Below are 21,031 nucleotides of genomic sequence, written 5' to 3' on the forward strand. Positions count from 1 at the left end.
CACCAATTGGACATTACCCTTGCTGCAACCAAACTGTGTGCCGATTTGACCCTGCAAACTTAAATCTGGTTTGTACAGGTATTTGATATCATAGATAACAAAAGAATTGACGATGACAACGACGATGACGACAATGATGACGGTTTCTGATCTTAACTAATTGGAAGTGTTAGCATACACATGTTTTGTCTTGGTGTAAAAGATTGGTGACAGTAAATATTTAGCTCAATGGCACAGAGTTGCTTGTCAGTAGTTTTTCCTTACCACTTGAGCATCTCCTTTAGTGGCTGACAATATGTGCATCTCTTATGATGAGCAGGAGTAGAGGGAAAGCATCATAGCCATGTGTTGAGAGGAATTCTTTTGGGTTTGGATTATTCACCTTTGGGAACATGGGTGTTTCATTCAGCTCCCTTAACCCTTTCATTACCAACCCGGCTGAAACTGGCTCTGGCTCTGTAGTACAAATGTCTAGTTTTCATAAGTTTTGAATTAAAATCTCTCATTCAATAATAATAATAATAATAATAATAATAATAATATAATAATAATAATGATAATAATAATAAAAATAATCCTTTCTACTAAAGGCACAAGGCCTGAAATTTGCGGGGAGGGGATTAGTTGATTACATTGACCCCAGTGTTTCTCGAGTACTTAATTTATCGACCCCGAAAGGGTGAAAGGCAAAGTCAACCTCGGCAGAATTTGAACTCAGAATATAAAGCCAAATGAAGCATTTTGCCTGACATACTAATGATTCTGCCAGCATGCCGCCTTAATACTACTACTACTACGACTACGACTACTACTACTACTACTACTACTACTACTACGACTACTACTACTACTAATAATTATCCTTTCTACTGGAAGCACTAGGCCTCAAATTTGGGGGAAGGGATTAAGTCGATTACATCGACCCCAGTGCATAACTGGTAGTTATTTAATTGACCATGAAAGGCAAAGTCAGCCACAGTGGAATTTGAACTCAGAACATAGCGAGAGATGAAATACCATTAAGCATTTTGTTCGGCATGCTAACGACTCTGCCAGCTCGCCACCTTATAGTTCTTAGATAATAAAACCTGTCTTTGAATAAGTTGGTAAGGCAGATGGGGAGCTGGCTGAATCGTTAGCATGCTGTGCAAAATGTTTGGCGGCATTTTGTTGGTCTGTATGTTCTGAGTTCAAATTCTGTTGGGGCTGACTCTGTCTTTCTATCAATTGGAGGTTGATAAAATAGGTACTATTTGAACAATGGGGTCAATTTAATTGACTTACTCCCTCCCCACGAATTTGCAGGCCTTGTGCCAAAATTTGAAATATAAGATGTTAGGATGTCAGTTAAGAGAGATTTAGCTGCTATTTCTAGCAAGTAAAGTGACTACATTAGAAACGTACTCGTTGGATCAGTTAATGTGAAAGAAAATGATATCAGTGAACCCTTTTCTCTTTTTCCACCTATAAATGCAGGGCTGCCAAGCAAGGGACCACATTGTGAAACCCCTGGTAAACAAGGAGGACAGCACCAAGGACACCTCAGAAGAAACATGTAATTTATTCAAAGATTTGATTGCACATCGGGACATCATTAGTATTTCTTATAACAACACAAATGACTTTTATTTGTAAGTTATATAAAATAACAAGTAAAACTCTCTCTCACACACACACACACATATATACCTATACCGTAAATCCTCGAGTATAATACGCAGGGGATATTTAGGGGGCTGTACCTCTGAAAAACCTAAACCTTGTGTATAATACGCACCCCTTCTCTAACTTCAGTCAAGGAGGTCTATATAATGTCTTTGGTTTGTGAAACTGTATATGGTAACGTCCTTTATTATTATTGTATATATAGGTAAATCAAAACTAAAAACATAAATAAAAGCAGTTCTTAACCAACACCATCAGTCACTTTGCAAATCCAATTTGCATTGATACAATGATTTTTACAATAGATTTGATTGGTCAGTTGTTTGCTGATGTTATCAATCCCTGACAAAGTCCTGGCCATGTCTTTAACTCACTGATCTGGGTTCGACTCTTAGGCAGAATATTTTTTTTTAAAGTCTTTGCTAAATATTCTTGATACAGATCATATCGAACCATTCAACCCATGCCAGCATGGAAAGTGGATATAAAATGATGATATATGTATATACATGTACAAATATACAAATACAATGTACGCGCACGTGTGTGTGTGTGTGTGTGTATATATATAAAATACACGTGCACTTAGATGCATATTCACAAACACAATTACACATAGTTATACACACCACCATAAATATATACACACAATATTTCACTTTCTCTTCACCAGAAACAATGAAGTGGATGTGTTTTCAAATGAAAATAACTTCAAGCAGACTTTTCCTACATTTAGTGGAACATTCCAGCAACCAAATTCCTCAGAAGATGACACAAAGTCAGGGGTATGTTTTATATCTGTCTGTCTGATAATCCCTCAATCAACCTATATATATATATATATTTTGACTGCCTCCTTTTTCTCAATATATATATACAAAATTAAGAGGAATGACCACCAAAGTGGATTCCTAATATGCTAGATATAGACGTCAAATCGCCTCGCCACAAAGAGTGTGTTCTCAAGAAAAAAATTTCAGAAAAACGCCAGAATGTAAAAATGAGCAAGACAAATGAAAATATACGAAATAAAAAACGATTACCTACATACCAATGGTTTCACTTGTTAATATTTATGCATGTAAGCATCTGCAAGCTCATCAGCGTAGTCTGTCATTTACAAAACATAATTTCCAGAACTAGGCACAGAACACTCACCCGAAAGAGAGCATGTATAAAGTTCTGCAATTTATATTTGGTGTATTTTTCAAATGTCTTCATTTTGGTGCACTGTGGCTGGAAATAACTCTGCAGTTAAGAAATTTCTGCAGCTAATTTACTGGTTAGAGAACATCATTATTTAAAAATTAAATAACGAGGGTAGAAATTGATATTAATCAATTAAAATCAGTGTCTTAGCATATTCTGGTATTTTGCTGAAATTTTTTTCTTGAAAACACACTCTTCGTGGTTAGGCGATTTGATGTCTATATCTAGCATATTAGGAATCCACTTTGGTGGTGATAATTATGTATTGATGTCTGCCACCATTGCGGTGACCTACACTTCTGACCGTGTGTCCTGGTAACTCGTATCTTTTTTTGTGTTACTGAGCAGAAGCCAAGACCAGTCAGCAGACAAAGACAGCAGCAGCAACCACAACAGCAATCACAACAGCAGCAGCAGCTGCAGCAAGCAATGGAGAGGTGGGAGTCATCTGATCTGGAGGGTCCACAATACAGCCAGGATGAAAGTGATGATGAGATTGGAGACAATGAAGTGATGAAAGGTTAGTAAAATGTTATGTAAGTGCATCTTTTTAATTGGTTTCAGTCATGAAACTGCGGCCATGCTGGGGCATTGCCTTGAAGAATTTTTAGTCAAATGAATCAACCTCAGGACTTATTTTTTAAAGCCTGCTATTTATTCTATTGGTCTCTTTTGCCAAACCGTTAAGTTACAGGAACATAAACACACCGATACCAGTTGTCAAGTGGTGGTGGGGGACAAACAGACACAAACACACACACACATATATATAATAATAATAATAATAATAAAACATTGTGTACAGTGCTCAGGTGCACTACAACTCATCTAAAGCGCATGTATAGTACATAGGTAATGTACAGACGTCAGGAAAAGAACAGTGCATGAGTCATGACATACACATATGTGTATGAGTATGGAAGGGGGACAATCAGGTGGAGTTTCGGCAGATTTCGGAAAGCATGAGGGCCTTAAAGGATGCAGTGTCATGGCAGTCAACAACTGACGCAGGCAGTTTGTTCCATGCTTCAGCAACTCTGAGCGTGAAAAAATGTTTCCGAAAGTCATGGGAGCTGTTGCTGTTTTCTGCCGGTGGCACATAAAAAGCACCATCCGAATGTGGCTGATGCCAGTGCTGCCTTGACTGGCTTCTGTGCTGGTGGCATGTAAAAAGCACCATCTGATCATTGCCGATGCCAGTTTCCCTGGCCCCTGTGCATACGAATGTCCGAACACCATCACCTATGTCGTTTGGTACATGTACACTTGCTCGTACAAACTTACATGATGATATAATAATATGCACACGCCTGGTTTGGCGCACATATGCTCAAATAGCAATTTAAATAAGATATGAATAGAGCTAGTGCTTAAAAGTGCCTAGTGATATGACACCACTTGGCGAGGAGTCACAGATTCTGTGGTGGGGTTCACTGGCTCTGGCTGATACATCTATAGCATTTGTAGAGTAATGAATATGTATTGGGTTGTCCGGAAAGTTCGTGCCGATTTATAGTAGCTTACCTTTCGACTTATTTTAGAACTTTTTTGAGTCCGTAAAATAGGATTTGACTACACCTCCATTTAGCGCACAGTTTAAGCTGTTTTTTCGTGGAAGAAGGTTTACGTTCCTATAACCTGTGTTAATTCTGTAACCCTTTAAAATGGAAGATTTTAAACCAGTTCACTGCTGCTGCTTATGTGATATGAACTCACAGCTAATCAGTCAATCAGTTAAGGGACCAACATCTTTACTCACTCCAACAAACTACAATTTCTCTTTTATTTATAAAGATAATTCTGTGTTCTGTTATTCCAGCACCAAGAACTCATGTGAAGAAGAACCAGGTCAACCATACTCAAAACCTTTTGTTTGATGCTCCAGAATTTCAGTAAGTTACCGTTTGCTTTCTCTACTGATGAGAAATTATAAGAGTAAGAATAAAGAAGGGTCGGAAGAAGTTCTGAGAAATGTTATTAGTACAAGGGGGTACTGAAAAGTTCCTGGCTTTGAGTAAAAGAAAATATAGGAGGACCTGTTAAATAAATGATAAGTGCGCCCTTTTTAAAGCCTAGCCAGGCTCATGGGCCCGGTTTCCCGGTTTCTATGGCATATGTGTTCCCTAGATGGACGGGACACCAGTCCATCACAGCGTTACTCCTTTTTGCCATCTGAGTAGACTGGAGCAACATGAAATGAAGTGTCGCCCGGTCCAGGAATCGAAACTACAATCTTACGATCATGGTGCTGTCACACTAACCACTAAGTCACGCGCCTCCACAGAGGATCTGTTAATTATGAATCTATTCAACATATATTTCCTTCTCAGATTCACACACACACAGAAAGGGGTACTGGAACGTTCCTGGTTTTGGGTAAAAAAAAATACAGGAGGTTCAGTTAATCATCATTATTGTTGTCGTTTAACGTTCGCTTTCCATGCTGGCATGGGTTGGACTAGTTAATTATGATTTTATTCAAAATATTCCCCTCTCAGATTCACACACTTATTACAGCAGCCCTTCAGTTTTTCTAAGCCCTGTCAAAGAACTCAGAAGGTTGGGCCTTCTACCTGGTCTTTCATGATACCCTTAAAACATGGAACTTTTCAACAACCCCACATAATGTTCCACCCTCTTGAAAATAGCTTCTTTCTGTCTGAATAAAAGCAGACTGTATGAAGCATGTGAAAGGATGTGATGTTAGTGAGACTTGAGTAATTTAACCCCTTTGTTACCAACCCGGCTGAAACCGCCTCTGGCTCTGTAGTACAAATGTCTTGCTTTTATAAGTTTTGAGTTTAAATCTTCCACCAAACCTTAGTCACAATTTATGCTCCTAACACCAGGTTAATGGTAACTAAGTTATTTTACTAAATTTTTTGTTATATTTAACCCTTTTGATAGCAACCTGCCTGATACTGCCTCTGTAGTACAAATGTCTTGCTTTCATAAGTTTTGAATTAAAATCTTTCACCAAACCTTAGACACAATTTATGCTCCTAACATTGAAAGAAACACAGAACATCTCAAAATAAATACAGTAACGAAAAGGTTAAGGCAGAAGATCTGTGAAGGTTGCAAGGAAATGAGGTTGGCATGGTCTGTTGGTTGTTTGATGTTAGTCTACTAATATACTAAATATACTAATAGTACTAGAAGTAATATTGGTTTCAAATTTTGGCACAAGGCCAGCAAATTTGTGAGAGGAGATAAGTTGATTACATCGACCACAGTACTTGACAGGTATTTATTTTATCGCCCCCACCCCCCAAAAGGATGAAAGCCAAAGGTCAACCTTGGTGGAATTTGAACTCAGAACATGGAGACAGATGAAATGCCACTAAGCATTTTATTCAGCTTGCTAATGATTCTGCCAGCTTACCATCATTAGGTGCTAGCAGTAATAACGAATCTTGTTTAATTCTTTATATTTTGGCAGACCGACTCAAAAGTCTTTGTGGAACACACAGCGATCTGTACGACATAACCAAGATGCTCAAAGACAGGAAGGTAATTATTTTTGAAAGTTATGAAAATAGCAAGACGTTATTTAGAACTCCCAGAATAACATTTTAACCTTGAACACTGGTACTATTGTAGAACTGCCTTGTTTTTGAAGTAAAGAACTATTTTAGTAAAATGGCATGCTAAAAGGAAATGAACCTATGAAATGTAAGTGGTATATATGTATACATATATATATGTATATATATATATATATATATATATATATATATACATATATATATACATACATATCTTTATATATAAAAGAGAGGTTGTGTGCTGTCTGTCTCCTACAATTTAGATTCCTAACTACTCCCACATTTTGCGGTGCAGTTTAACCAAAACCGGGTATCTTATAGTCGTGATTCATATCGAGCCCTTCTGGGTATTAGCGCGTGTCTACGATGAGTCTACGATTTAAAAAAAAAATTACCATAAATTTTTCCCATTTTTAATGCATTTTTGGCATATATAAGGGAAGTAACTCTCTAAAAATTTATTATTAAATCTCAGAACGTAAAAAGCTACAGTAACCCCCCCCTTTGTGGTTAGCCATATTGAGATGGCTATTATACCTTACATCTCTAAAAATGCTTATATAGTTATTTCCCTTACAAACCCGAGCAACGCCGGGCGATACTGCTAGTATATATATATATACATACATATATATATATACATACAATATATACATATATATATATATATATACATATATACATACATATATATATATTACATACATATATATACATATATATACATACATATATATACATACATATATAACATACATATATATATATATATATACATATACATACTATATATATATATACATATACATACATATATATATATACATATACATACATATATATATATACATATACATACATACATATATACATATACATACATACATATATTATACATATACATACATACATATATATACATATATATACAACATACATATATATACATATATATACATATATATACATACATATATATACATACATACATATACATACATATATATATACATACTATATATATATACATATATATATATACATACATACATATATATACATACATATATATACATACATATTATACATACATATATATTACATATATATATATACATACATACATATATACATACATATATATACATATATACATACATATATAATATATATACATACATATACATATATATACATACATATATATACATATATATTATACATACATATATATACATATATATATACATACATATATATACATATATATACATATATATATACATACATATATACACATATATATACATACATATATATGTATGTATGTATGTATGTATGCATGCATGTATGTATGCATGTATGCATGCATGCATGCATGCATGCATGCATGTATGTATGTATGTATGTTTAGACGTGTGTATCACAGAAGTCTGGTGCAGGTTTTGGCCTGGCTAGCTCTTGTGATACCATCCCACCCATGCTAGCATGGGATACAGACATTAAATGATAATGCTGATGATGTGTATATCATCATTATCATCATCATCATTATTGTTTAACATCCATTTCCCATGCTGGTATGGGTTGGACAGATTGACAGGAGCTGACCCAACTGGACAGCCATCCAGGCTCCAATTGTCTGCTTTGGCAGGGTTTCTATGGCTGGATGCCCTTCCTAATGCCAACCACTTTACAGAGTGTACCTGGATGCTTTTTATATGCTACTGGCACAAATGCATTTTCTGAAATATATATTGATATATTAGAAATATATAAATATATAAATATATGAATACTAAAAATATACATGGAGATATAGATATTTAGGTACGTAAATATAATAATGATAGAATATAGATAAAATTAATAATGGAATATAGAAAAAACATGTTTTAAAAAAATTCAAAATATAATATAGAGAAAGTAATAGACATTAAAAAGAGTTTTGGGTAACGTGTTAAAGGAAAATAAAGTGTTCCAACAATCGTTTCAGGAATGCATTCATTCAGATTACATATGAATCTTTTTGGGACACCCTGTATAAATATAGGGCCCTTGCTGAGTTGGGTGCTTGCAAAAATTGGGAACGTGCTCAGTTGAGTACTCATGAAAATTGGCAACTTACTGAGTTGGGTACTTGCCAAAATTGGCAACTTGGTGAGTTGGGTACTTGCCAAAATTGGCAACTTGGTGAGTTGGGTACTTGCCAAAATTGGCAACTTGGTGAGTTGGGTACTTGCCAAAATTGGCAACTTGCTAAGTTGTGGCACTTGCTGAAATGGTAGTTGCTGGGTTTTTAGTTACTGAATTGCAGTGCTGCTCCCAATATAAATGTGTGTGTGTGTGTGTATCTATGGTTGTAGAAATATTTGTTGAGTGTTGTTTTTTTTGTTTTGCAGATCAACGGCGGATGAAGGAGATGATAATGTATTTGACAAAACTGAGATTGGACACAGAGAAAGTTGAGAAACCAAAGAAAGAGGTTACAAGCCTATCTTTATTGCTATGCTTGTCTGTCATCACCATTATTTCGTCCATTGTCTGTCATCACCATTATTTTGTCCATTGTCTGTCATCATCATTACTAATGTCATCGTTATCATCATCATCACTACTATCATTATTTTGCCATTCATTATCATTATGATCACCATCACACTCATTATCAGGAGCCAATGAAAGAACCTCTATGTGGTCGTTCGATCTGCTAGAAATAGCAGCGAAATTTCCTTCTAACAACTCGCTACCATCTTTAAAAAAAAAAAACAGGAGCAACATATTGGATAATGGGGCCGTTATACACAAGGTACATCCCAGAATTTTAAAGATTCTTTTTCAAGGGAATCATTAATTAATTTCAAAAAAGTATAAAATTAGTCTCTGGCCAAATCATTAGTGTACAGGACTAGATGCTTAGCAGCATTTCATCTGTCTTTACGTTCTGAGCTCAAATTCTACCAACATCACCTTTGCCTTTGTGCACTGGGGTGGATGTAATCAACTTACTCCTCCTCCAAACTTGCTGATCTTGTGCTAAAATTTGAAACTAATATCATTATAATTGCTATCAAAAACCTCACACCACCTACTGTCACTGCAGTCTGTGACAGTTGCTATACACATGTACATATACGAGCCACAATCAAAGAAGTGAGAATGTCTAAAACATTTATAACGGAGATAAATCTACAGTTATTCATTTGAAAGTCTTAGCTGTGGAGATTACAAGAGTTTCATGTATTCTAATTAAGCTGTAAGGGGTAGTGGCATTGGCCACATTCAGTTTGTGATTTTTACATACCACTGGCAGGGGAGCCAGTCAGGCGGGCCTGGCATCAACTGCGTTTGGATGGTGCTTTTTAATTAAAAACAAATTAAGTTTCTCATTATTATTTCTCTACTTTTAGTATCCAGCAGGCAGCTTCAGCCGAATTGAAGGTCAATGGAGAAATCACATATTACCAAACATGAAGAATTTAAACCAGCCATTTGCAAGGTGAGTTGTTCTGATTAGATGGGATTATCTTTAATTTCTTTTCATTTCATACTTGGTAGAGAGATAACTATAAAATCACATGGCCTAGTGGTTAGGATGTCATGCTCACAATAGCTAGGTCAAGGGTTCGATTCTAAGACTGGGCATGGCTCTGCATTTTTGAGCAAGACACTTAGTTTTTGCATTGATCTGGTACATTCAGTTTAATTTGAGTATATCAGTGAAACCAGATGGTTAACTGTGGGATGGACTGGCATCCCAATTGCACTTGCTGTGTGAAAGACTTGAAAATCCAGATATGCTCTAGTGCCATGAACTTAAGGCAGACTGAAAAAGGAGACAGGTCATCCTCATCACCATCTTCAGCATCACAGCTGCAAATCAAATGTGTGTTTGTTGTCGTTTAATGTCTGTTGTCCATGCTGGCATGAGTTGGATGAGTTGACCAGAGATGGCAAGTAGGAGAGCTGCACCAGGCTCTGGTCTGTTTTGGCATCGTTTCTATGGTTGGATGCCCTTCCTGATGTCAACCACTTTACAGAGTGTGTGGATGCTTTTACGTGGCACTGCATGGACACTTGTACATGGCACCGGCACAAGTGCTTTTTACATGGTACCAGCACAGGACCCTTGCAGGGTATGTATGTATGTGTGTGTGTGCATATATATATATATATATATACACACACACTATATAATTAAGGATAATTATATACATATAATTATCCTTAATTATATAGTGTGTATATATATTAGAGGGAAAAGGACAACAAAAACCAAGGCAGGACAAGTATCTCAAGTCATTTAGAATATATAATTAGAGTAAGGTGAATTTGAAGTAATTAATTGTCTCCAATTAATCCTGCCTTGTTAAATCACTTTCATTCCTTCCCAGTCTTAAGCAGCCTCTCCATCTTTCTTCTTTTGTAGAGCCAAATTTCGTTTTGGACCCATCAAGTGAATCTGGAACAGGGATGAAGAAGAAACTCATTTATCATCTAAAGTAACTAATTACGTGCTGGATTAAGGATTAACAATTGTCTGTTCTGGGCTGATTCTAGATTTCTAGTCTTACAGGCAAATTGGGCTCACATTTACTTGTGCCTTCTCTGCGGTAAATGCTGTAGCAAAGAGTTTGTGTACAACATCAATGTTGGCAGGGTTTAACAAATTGTCAACTCATATATTCTTTTAGGCACATTGGTGGAAGAAAACACCTCCTTCTTGCAATACATTTGGTGACAAAAAAAAAAAAGCAATTTCACATTTGAATGATCAGTAGTGGAATTCATCAAACCACATTCTTGCTGGTGCATTGGAGATATTCATATCACCTATGCAGTAGAAAAACATTCTTTATCTTGACATCATCTTCTATTAAATTGTTAAAATAAGAACTGAGCTGGTCTCGAAATGCTGTCACCAGAAGAAATATATTTATGAAAGTTCATCTTAACTACATGCTGAAAATACTGCAAATTTACAAGTAGATTTTCTTTGTAATTCTTTCAATTTTTGGAAACCCATGTAAAAAACTTTCAAATAAAAATTGTCATAAGTTACTCCCTACTCTCTTTACTTTTCCCACCCTATCATATTAGTTATTTTATCTGATACCATTAAATTATGAAGACAGTATTTCCTAATGTCTCACAACCCTCTGTACACTCTCTCTTTCTCTTTCGTGTCCTCTCACTTTATTTTAAACCAGCTTTATTGTTTTAACATTGTACTAAACACTTTGAGATTGGCACAGGCGCGGCTGTGTAATAAGAAGTTTACTTTCTAACCACATAGCTCCAGATTCAATTCCACTGTGTACCACCTTGAGGTGTCTTCTACTATAGCCTTGGGCTGATCAAAACTTTGTGAGAGGACTTGGTAGACGGAAATTGAAATATAATATATATATATATTATTATATATGGCCAAGTGGATAGGGCAGCGGACTCACGGTCGGAGGATCACGGTTTCGATTCCCAGACCGGGCGTTATGTGTGTTTATTGAGCAAAAACACCTAAAGCTCCACGTGGCTCCGGCAGGGGGTGGTGGCGACCCCCGTTGTACTCTTTCACCCCAACTTTCTCTCACTCTCTCTTCCTGTTTCTTGAGTAATGCTGCGATGGACTGGTGTCCCGTCCAGCTGGAGGAAAAAACATATGCCACAGAAACCGAGCCCATGAGCCTGGCTAGGCTTGAAAAGGGAGCATAAATAATAAATATATATATATATAATTATTATTTTAATAATTATCTATATAATTATAACAAAGGATTGTCTATAAGCCTCTCCACTCACTGGAAAAATAGATGTGAAAAGACACTATTACCCTCTTAAAAACTCCGAGAATAACACACAGGGTGTGGCTGTGTCTATGTTTATCTCCCACAACCACTTGACAACTGGTGTTGGGGTTTTTAAGTCTCCAGAACTTAGTGGTTTGGTAAAAGAGACCAACATAATAAGTAGAAGGCTTTAAAAACAATAAGACTACTGAACAACAACAGCAAACAACAACAATAAAAACCAGATATTTCATTTGTGAAACTTTAATAGGATTTTCAATGTAGTGGTAATAATAATAATAATAATAATATTAATATTAATAATAATAATGATAAAAGATCACATCCACCACCACTACTCCCAGTAATAATAATAATGATAGGTTTTTTATTCAAACGACTTCCTCAAATTAGTCAAAATAATTTGATAATTAGCATTTCCCCCAATCTTGCTAAATGAAGTGTGTGTGCAGGCATACATTCATATGTATATACACACATACATATATAAATATACATACACATACACACACACATGCATACAAATATATATATATATACACACACACATACATACACTCACACATACACACATGTATGCATATGAAAATGATGCTCCAGTGTGGCCGTAGTTGTGATGGTTTAAAGAACCACACCCATATATACATACCTGTTAATGTATATACACATCCTCTCCATATGTATGTGTGTATGCGTATATCTATCTATCTATATATGTGTATATATGCATAATGACAAGTTTCTTCACTGTTATCAGATGTGAAGCCATCAGAGCTGTAGCGGTTTTGCTCCAGCTAAACAGACCAAATTAGTTATACTACAAAAACAAAAACAAAAAAAAACAAAACAAACAAAACAAAACAAATCATCACCACTACCACCACCACCACTACTGTAACCTATGCAGCCACTGCAGTCCTTTAAAAGTCAGAAACTGTGATCCACATTCAAATTTGGACAAGAAACCATCTTCTGTCAGTCAAGACTTCTGGAATGATATACAACTGTAGAGTGAGTGACACAGCAGAAGTATGAGGAGAAGAGAGTGGGAAGGGGAGGGGGGGATAGTGCTAGTAGAGAATATAAGGATATGGGGTACAGTGTGTGTATGTAGCTGGTGGAGGTGGTGGTGGTGGTGAACTGGAGTTCAGAGTTTGCATGTTGAGGCAGACGTTTGTGGTTTGTGATGTGGAGTGAGTAGTGGCAGTAAACTAGTCCAGAAATGTGTGCTTGTTGATCATCGGAGTTCAGAGCTATGGGTCTGTCATCTTGTCTCTAGTCTTCTAACAAATCATCATCTAAATTGACATCCTGGAAATAGAGAAGAAAATAAAGACTTAAAATTCTGTGTGTATGCGTGTGTGTGTGTGTTGATTTTCATCTACAAGACGAAAGCACTAAATTCTATAGCAGAGTGTAATAGTGAATATATAAAGTTGTCTGTGTGTGTGTGTGAAGAAGCTTGAGAGGCTGTTGGATGGAACCTACACTCGCCTCCTTATGAGAGCTCAAAATCTCTCGTGGAAGCGCTATACAACCAAAATGCAAATATATGGGAAACTACCACCTGTGTCATCTCTTGTGAAAGGTAGGAGAGTCCAGTTTGCTGGACATTGTTGTAGAGCTGAAAAAGAGGTAATTTCTACTCGTCTCCTCTGGAAGCCATCTACTCGCAATACCAGAGGGCGCACACTCTCCTACCCTGATGTAATCTCCAGGGATACAGGCATCCAGCAACAGGACCTCCGTAATGCCATGATGGACCGTGAAGTCTGGCGTAGCATGGTAAATTCCATTGTCTTGACCACGGTCGAACAATGATGATGATGATGTGTGTGTGTGTGTATGTATGTGCCTGTGGAGTGGCTGTGTGGTAAGTAGCTTGTTTACCAACCACATGGTTCCGGGTTCAGTCCCACTGCATGGCACCTTGGGCAAGTGTCTTCTACTATAGCCTCGGGCCGACCAAAGCCTTGTGAGTGGATTTGGTAGACGGAAACTGAAAGAAGCCCGTCGTATATATGTATGCGTGTGTGTGTTTGTCCCCCTAGCATTGCTTGACAACTGATGCTGGTGTGTTTATGTCCCCGTTACTTAGCGGTTCGGCAAAAGAGACCGATAGAATAAGTACTGGGCTTACAAAAGAATAAGTCCCGGGGTCGAGTTGCTTGATTAAAGGCGGTGCTCCAGCATGGCCGCAGTCAAATGACTGAAACAAGTAAAAGAGTAAAGATAGATATAAGGATACACAAAACTTACTGAAGTATCAACATTATCAAGGTTCAAGTTCTCTAAATCCAATTCCAATTCTTTCTCCAGGTCTGACACAGCTTGTTTTGACAATATTGAGTCTACAGATTTTTCTGTTGATGCTGTTTCACTTTCAGTATGTTGGGCGATGTTGTCTTTATCATGGAGCTCCTATATATATCAGCCACAGAGATGAAGAAAAACAGACATTTAAAAAAACACATTATAGAAAGAACATTTCACCAACGTTATGTTTACACAATCTAACTCCTTTCTGTATGATGCAAACTCCTAGCACACAAGTCACTAGCTCAACAACAAGACACGACTCATAGACCTACTACATTAGATATGTCACCAAACTGATGACTATACCGTACACTCAGATAGTATGTATTGCAGGTTGTTGCAATCTGCAATCTGGTGGGTCATAGGGAAGGATTGAATATATCACTGCCACACACCAGATCCTACCTGAAGATGTTCCTGACTAAAAACCGACCAAGATACAATAACACCATATGCACATTGCCCAACTGTTCAATCAACAATGAGAACATATGTTTGCATTCCTATGTGATGTTTAAAATCAGATGTAGGAACTGTAATGGATCTTGCGTTCTTGACAACATGCAGTGTTTAATGTTAGGGGTGTAGTGTTACAATGTGACGTACTGTACTCTCTCTACAGTCCAGTCTATACATTCTAATTGTAGCTATAGGAGAGGTAGGCAAAAGTGGGTCAGAACATGAGAATTGCTGGGGATTCTACAAATTTTTAATGCATTTTGCATTAAATGTTAGCACTAACTCACAACATAGGTGTTTATCTATCTATATAGGTGCAGGCATGGCTGGTGTAGTAAGAAGCTTGCTTCCCAATCACATGGTTCCAGGTTCAGTCCCACTGCATAGCACCTTGAGCAAGTGTCTTCTAGTACAGCCTCAAGCCGACCAAAGGCTTGTGAGTGGATTTGATGGTAGGAAAATGAAAGAAGCCCAATATATGTGTGTGTGTGTGTGTGTGTCCGTCTATTTCCTCCAGAACTGCTTGACAACTGGTGTTAACATCCTTGTAACTTAGCAGTTCGGCAAAATGAACTGATAAAATTAGTATCAGGCTTTACAAGAGAAAAAAAAATGTACTGGGAACGATGCATTCAACTAAAACTTCTTCAAGGAAATGCCCCAGCATGACCACAGTCTAATGACTGAAACGAGTAAAAGTCAAAAGATCTCACTACATAACTACTTCTAATTAAGCTATTTAAAACTCCATGCATTATGTTAACGGTAACAAAATCATTAACTTGATGCTCAAAATCCACACAAAAACACAGACACCTTCAGTGTCCATAAAATATTAGTCAGAAGTGAAGGCTTCAAATAAGAAATCTGTGCAAAAAGTTAAGACAAATGAACAGTAGCATTTCAAGAGGATGGGGAGGTGGGGTGTTAAATATCCCTTATACCAGTGGTTCTCAACCATTTTTTTTTTACCTGTGGACCCCTTTGATCACTGTTTTACTTTTGGTGGACCCACAGAGGCTCTCAATGTTTAAAAACTAGTTCTATAGATATATCATCATTGTTTAACGTCCGTTTTCCATGCTAGCATGGGTTGGATGGTTCGACCGGGGTCTGGGAAGCCAGGAGGCTGCACCAGGCTCCAGTCTGATCTGGCAGAGTTTCTACTACTGGATTCCCTTCCTAATGTCAACCACTCCGAGAGTGTAGTGGGTGCTTTTACATGCCACCGGCACAGGGACCAGTCAGGCGGTATTGGCAGTGACCATGCTCGAATGTTTTTACATGTGCCAGTAAGGTGACGCTGGTAACGATCACACTCAAATGGTGCCTTTTATGTGCCACTGGCATGGAAACCGGTTAGCCGCTCTGTCAACGATCACACTCGTATGGTACTCATTGTACCTCGCTAGCACGGATGCCAGTCATTGAATTTGATTTTGAGTTCACTTGCCTCAACAGGTCTTCGCAAGCAGAGTTTAGTGCCCAAAGAAGGAAAAGGTACACATAAGTGGGCTGTTTACGCATATATATATATATATACCGTTGGCAATTTTTTTCCCTCTGTCTTCCCTTCTCCTATGTTTCCGACGAAGAGCTCCGCTCGAAACGTTAGACCCTCCTCCTTTCCTGAGTGTCCAATAATACTATATTTGTTCCACGTCCTCGCGTTGTTGTGTTTTTTTGTGCTCTCATGTTTGGATTAACTATATATATATCTACACATGCACACACACATATGCACAAATGACTATCTATGTTTCTATCTATCTATATGTATATGTGTGTGTGTGTGTGTGCCTGCACATGCACACATATGTACACACACACAGATACACATACATGTATGCGTATGCATTAAGTAAGAAAAGAAAGAAAGAGAGAAAGCAACAGTGACCGTCACCAACCACCATTTCTGGACATTGAACTGAAAGCCGTTGCTATGGTTTTTAAATGCAGATGGTGTAACAAGAAGATGAAGAGGATAAAGCAGGCAGTGATAGAAGGGTTAGTGCAATGAAGTTAGGGTACGGCTGCTGTTTAGTAGTGGCTTCACACGTGTATGAGGTGGGGGTTAAGACGGCAGGGATGCTTATTGTGTTCGCATAGAGGAAGGAGATGGTGGTGAGGAGAGGTAGGAATAGAAAACGGTGCCACTTAATGACTCCACATGCACGCACAAACACACACACACACACTGGGATGGTCATGTGAGAGGGTTGTGTTGGGTATAGTTGAGTAAATATCCTACTTCGACATGTGGCAAAGGGAATAAGATAAACATGTAGAGTTTAGTGAGAGTGCTACCAGACCATGTAATCATCAACATCATTGATGCTTAGCTGTTTAACCCTAGGTCAATATACATCACCACCATCATCATCATCGCTTCGCAATCTGTTTACATGCTCGTAGGGTTAAGATGGTTCCACTGGAGATGGTCAGCTGGAGAGCTGCACCAGGCTCTGGTCTGTTTTGGCTTGGTTTCTATGACTGGATGCCCTTCCTAATGCCAACCACTCCACAGCATGCTGAGTGTTTTGTATGTGTTACTGGCACAGGTACCTTTCACATGGCCCCAGCAGTGAATATCCCATAAACAGTGCATCTAGGAGTACACTATCTAATGTAACCTTCACATTTGTTTTTAAAGACAATAGAAAAATGTGGCTATTGTTTCTAGCAGTTTGAGCAACTAAACAGGGATACCCTTGAGTTTCTGTTTCAGTGAGTGAATCCGGATAGATGTCTGCTGAAGCAAGACTGAGCAGTGACTAGTTCAGAATGACCACAGCAAGGGATCTAGACCTACTGAAGTAGAATTAATCAAAGATTAGTTCATGAATGACCACAGCTATAAACCTAGGCCCATTGAAACAGTACTGGCCAGAGATTAACTCATAATGACCACTGCTTGAGATTTAATCAAAAATAATGTTCTGTCCAAATTGATGTCTAAGGCTATCATATAATAAGATTAGATGACCAAGGTTCTGGGAGCATAACTGGTTGGACAGCAACAATAATGTGGTAGACTTGAACTGTTGCCCAGTTTAATATTAACACCTGGTCATTGTGGGAGTCAGTACCATCTTTAAGCATGGGTACACTGGGCAGTCGCCCAGGGACCTCATGGGTTTATGGACCCAATTATGATCTATGTATGCTGTGGCTGGCTGTCAATGAATAAATACAATAGAGTCAAGTGCAATGATTTGCCTCGGGGCTTATAATACTGTTAAGATAGCCCTGGTGGTGGGGTCATAAGTGGTGGCCACCATACTGCAATTATTTGGATCCAGTCTTCAGCCTGAGAATAACTCCTGACTTAATGGGTTCTGTTTCCCTTTCCTCATCATCAATAGTAGGGGCCCTACACAAAACAGTGGGATCGGCATGTCCTTTCTCTGACTAAACTATAAACAATGGGGAGAAGGGAGATGAGGAAATTGATCAATAGTCCACTCAGAACATATGGTCATGTTGGACATTTCCATCATGAAACAGAGAGAGTGTGAGAAGTGGGGGTGGGGTAGGGGTGGATGGAATTCTGCACACCACATAACGCCCTCATAAGATTTTTATTGTTTGGAATTTTCAGAAAATTTTTGCTAATTTGTATTCTCCACATAGGAATTCCCATGACTTCGAAAAATAAACCTTTAAAAAAAATTTTATGGAAAATAAAAAAATTTTTTTTTTTTTTTGAAATCACTGTTTAAAATACAGACAGTCCGAACTTTTTGCTTAAATATCTGCTACAGACCGTTGAATGTTTTTAAGGGGAGAAAGATACTGAAAAACATCACTCTGTCAGCCTGACAAACAAATGAGAAAAGTATAAGGTGGTAGTTGGATGTGCTAAAAATAACAGCTAAATAGCCCTTAAGTCAAACACCAAACTTTTTTTTTTTTGATTTCGCATAATTGTATGAATTCCTGTGTGTTGAACACAAGTTTGCAAAAATTTTCTGAAAATTCCCAAAAAATAGAAAAGTTATGAGGGTTTATATATGGCATGCTTCAAGCAGAATTCTACCTGTGGGGGGGTGAAACCTGTTGTTAAGACCAAACTGTGAGGTTAGCAAAATAGCAAGCACCACTGGGGAAAATAAACAAGTAGTTTGACCATGATGGCCATTATGAACATACCAATGGGTCAGCAGGAGGTTTAGATGGAGGTGGGGATGGGGTAGGAGACAGACTGCGAGCAGTAGCATGGGGTGCACCAACAGCAGGCTCTGGTGGGTCGGAGAGGTCAGACCCCCAGTCTTCTTCTTCTTCTCCTCCTCCTCCTCCTCCTCCTTTTTGTCATCATCTTTCACAATTGCGGCATGGGACGGAGTGACAGCAACGGGGGGAGGCAAAGCGGCGGTGGAGGGTGGCGGGGAGGGTGAGGGTGAGGGAGACGCCGGAGTAGGAAGAGCGGCAGGAGTAGCAGTGGGAGTAGCAGCAGGAAGAGTTGGCACTGTTTCAGCTGCTGCTGCTTCCTTTTCTACTTGTTGTTGTGGTGGTGGTGGTTGTGGTTGTAGTGGTTGCAGTAGTGGTTGTTGGTGGTCATCCTGTCCAAAATGACGGTTGGCGTCGTCGTCGGACGTGCCGGTGTCACATACCACCTCTGCTTCGTTGTACGTAGAGTCCTCTGTCGGATCACTGCTCTTGTCACCATCGCTTGGTTTGTACACAAACTTCCCTTCCGCTTCAGCTTTCAACATTTCTTCCACAGGGTTCCTTTCAGAGTTCAACTAAAGACAGGGAAAGAGAAAAAAATTATTAGATGAAGGAAAGCAACTCAGATGAATTCATTTCAAAACATAACAAAATGTCACCCACACTTTTCTTTAACCCTTTCGTTACTGTCGAATGTAAATAATGAAAATAATGTAAATTAATGTAGTCCTTGATGGGCAATCTTCAAAAACGACAGAGTAGTCAAGGTTGGAGTGTCTTTATTAATAAGTTTGTTTAATCAGGGTGGTCGTGGGACTAAACAAAACATAAATATACTTACTGGTCGGCTGCCGTAGGCTGTGGCTGGCAAAGATATAGAATACTGGGGTTGGAGATATTGCTCAGTTTTGAAAGTGTCCTTCAAACCAGGGAAAAGGTTCTCGTAATCGGTTGGGTCTGCCAAAGAATCAGCAGCACGTTTGTTGATCTTAGACAAAGCTTCCCGCCACAGTTTTACAACTCTATAAGCAGGAAGAAACAACACAGAGACATGTATCGGGGGGAAAAAATTGAAACGAAGCAAAAACAGAAGAGGAAAAGAGAAATGAAAAACGAATACGAGGTGATGAAACCAATGATAGATGTTTACATGTACTTGTTTAACCCTAGGTCAACCTAGATTCAGTAAACCTATGATTCAAACATGCTTGCTATGATAATCCTATACACTGCATATCTCAGTCTTCTGTCATCTCCTTCGTATGGTTCAGTGTTTTGAAATCAGCCTTTGATACTAAATGGCTGAATATTCGACACACAAATCATCATCTTCGTTTAACGTCCACTTTCCATGCTGGCATGGGTTGGACGGTTTGACTGAGGACTGGTGAGCCAGAGGCTGCACCAGGCTCAATCTGATCTGGCAAAGTTTCTACAGCTGGATGCCCTTCCTAATGCCGACCACTCCGAGAATGTAATTCTTAATGTAAGTCTCAGCTGGAATCAGTCTGACAAAGCAGGGTATTTGAATTACAGAAATGATCCTGGTCTGGTCATACCACCCTTGGCAGGAACAACCCCCTCAGGCATTGGCACCCATCAAGATGAAAAGGCTCAATCGTTTGCCAAAGATTAACTACTCGGATATGAACTAATGCTGACAAAGAGACTTTGAATTCAAATATGCCTAGATTCCTAGCGAACAAACAGAGAATTTCACTGTCTTTAATTGCAGCTGATGTTTGACAAGCAGAGAAGACATGTGGCGTATAGTGGAGGCACATGGCCTATTGGTTAGAGCAGCGGACTCGCGGTTGAGTGATCGTGGGTTCGAATCTCAGACCAGGCGATGTG

General features: G+C 38.3%; 2 protein-coding genes across 7 annotated transcripts in view; one reads left to right on the top strand and one right to left on the bottom strand.

Annotated features, from left to right (window-relative positions):
• Nucleotides 1-11,176, top strand: part of LOC115224501 (uncharacterized protein KIAA1841 homolog) — a 35,322-nt gene extending 24,146 nt beyond the window's left edge. For all 5 annotated transcript variants that reach the window (XM_036513228.1, XM_036513229.1, XM_036513230.1 and 2 more), the window contains exons 13-21: nucleotides 1-68; nucleotides 1,477-1,631; nucleotides 2,339-2,450; nucleotides 3,223-3,394; nucleotides 4,694-4,766; nucleotides 6,317-6,387; nucleotides 8,825-8,907; nucleotides 9,833-9,921; nucleotides 10,852-11,176. The exon at nucleotides 1-68 is cut by the window's left edge and continues 275 nt beyond it. In XM_036513228.1, the coding sequence (XP_036369121.1) occupies nucleotides 1-68; nucleotides 1,477-1,631; nucleotides 2,339-2,450; nucleotides 3,223-3,394; nucleotides 4,694-4,766; nucleotides 6,317-6,387; nucleotides 8,825-8,907; nucleotides 9,833-9,921; nucleotides 10,852-10,882 (854 nt within the window). In that variant the 3' untranslated portion in view covers nucleotides 10,883-11,176. The remainder of the gene's footprint in view (nucleotides 69-1,476; nucleotides 1,632-2,338; nucleotides 2,451-3,222; nucleotides 3,395-4,693; nucleotides 4,767-6,316; nucleotides 6,388-8,824; nucleotides 8,908-9,832; nucleotides 9,922-10,851) is intronic.
• A 1,280-nt stretch (nucleotides 11,177-12,456) lies between these two features.
• The window catches only part of LOC115224203 (coatomer subunit beta'), a 33,319-nt gene continuing 24,744 nt past the window's right edge, over nucleotides 12,457-21,031 (bottom strand). The window contains exons 18-21 of one of the 2 annotated variants that reach the window (XR_003882857.2): nucleotides 20,019-20,199; nucleotides 19,160-19,752; nucleotides 14,489-14,650; nucleotides 12,457-13,540 (exon numbers count right to left, since the gene is read on the bottom strand). Coding sequence is in view for 1 of the 2 variants with exons in the window: in XM_029794970.2 (XP_029650830.1) it covers nucleotides 13,505-13,540; nucleotides 14,489-14,650; nucleotides 19,621-19,752; nucleotides 20,019-20,199 (511 nt within the window). In the remaining variant the exon portion in view is untranslated. The remainder of the gene's footprint in view (nucleotides 13,541-14,488; nucleotides 14,651-19,159; nucleotides 19,753-20,018; nucleotides 20,200-21,031) is intronic. The other variant, XM_029794970.2, reaches the window with a different exon arrangement.

Source organism: Octopus sinensis, linkage group LG25, assembly GCF_006345805.1.
Source record: "Octopus sinensis linkage group LG25, ASM634580v1, whole genome shotgun sequence".
NCBI classification, from domain to species: Eukaryota; Metazoa; Mollusca; class Cephalopoda; order Octopoda; family Octopodidae; genus Octopus; species Octopus sinensis.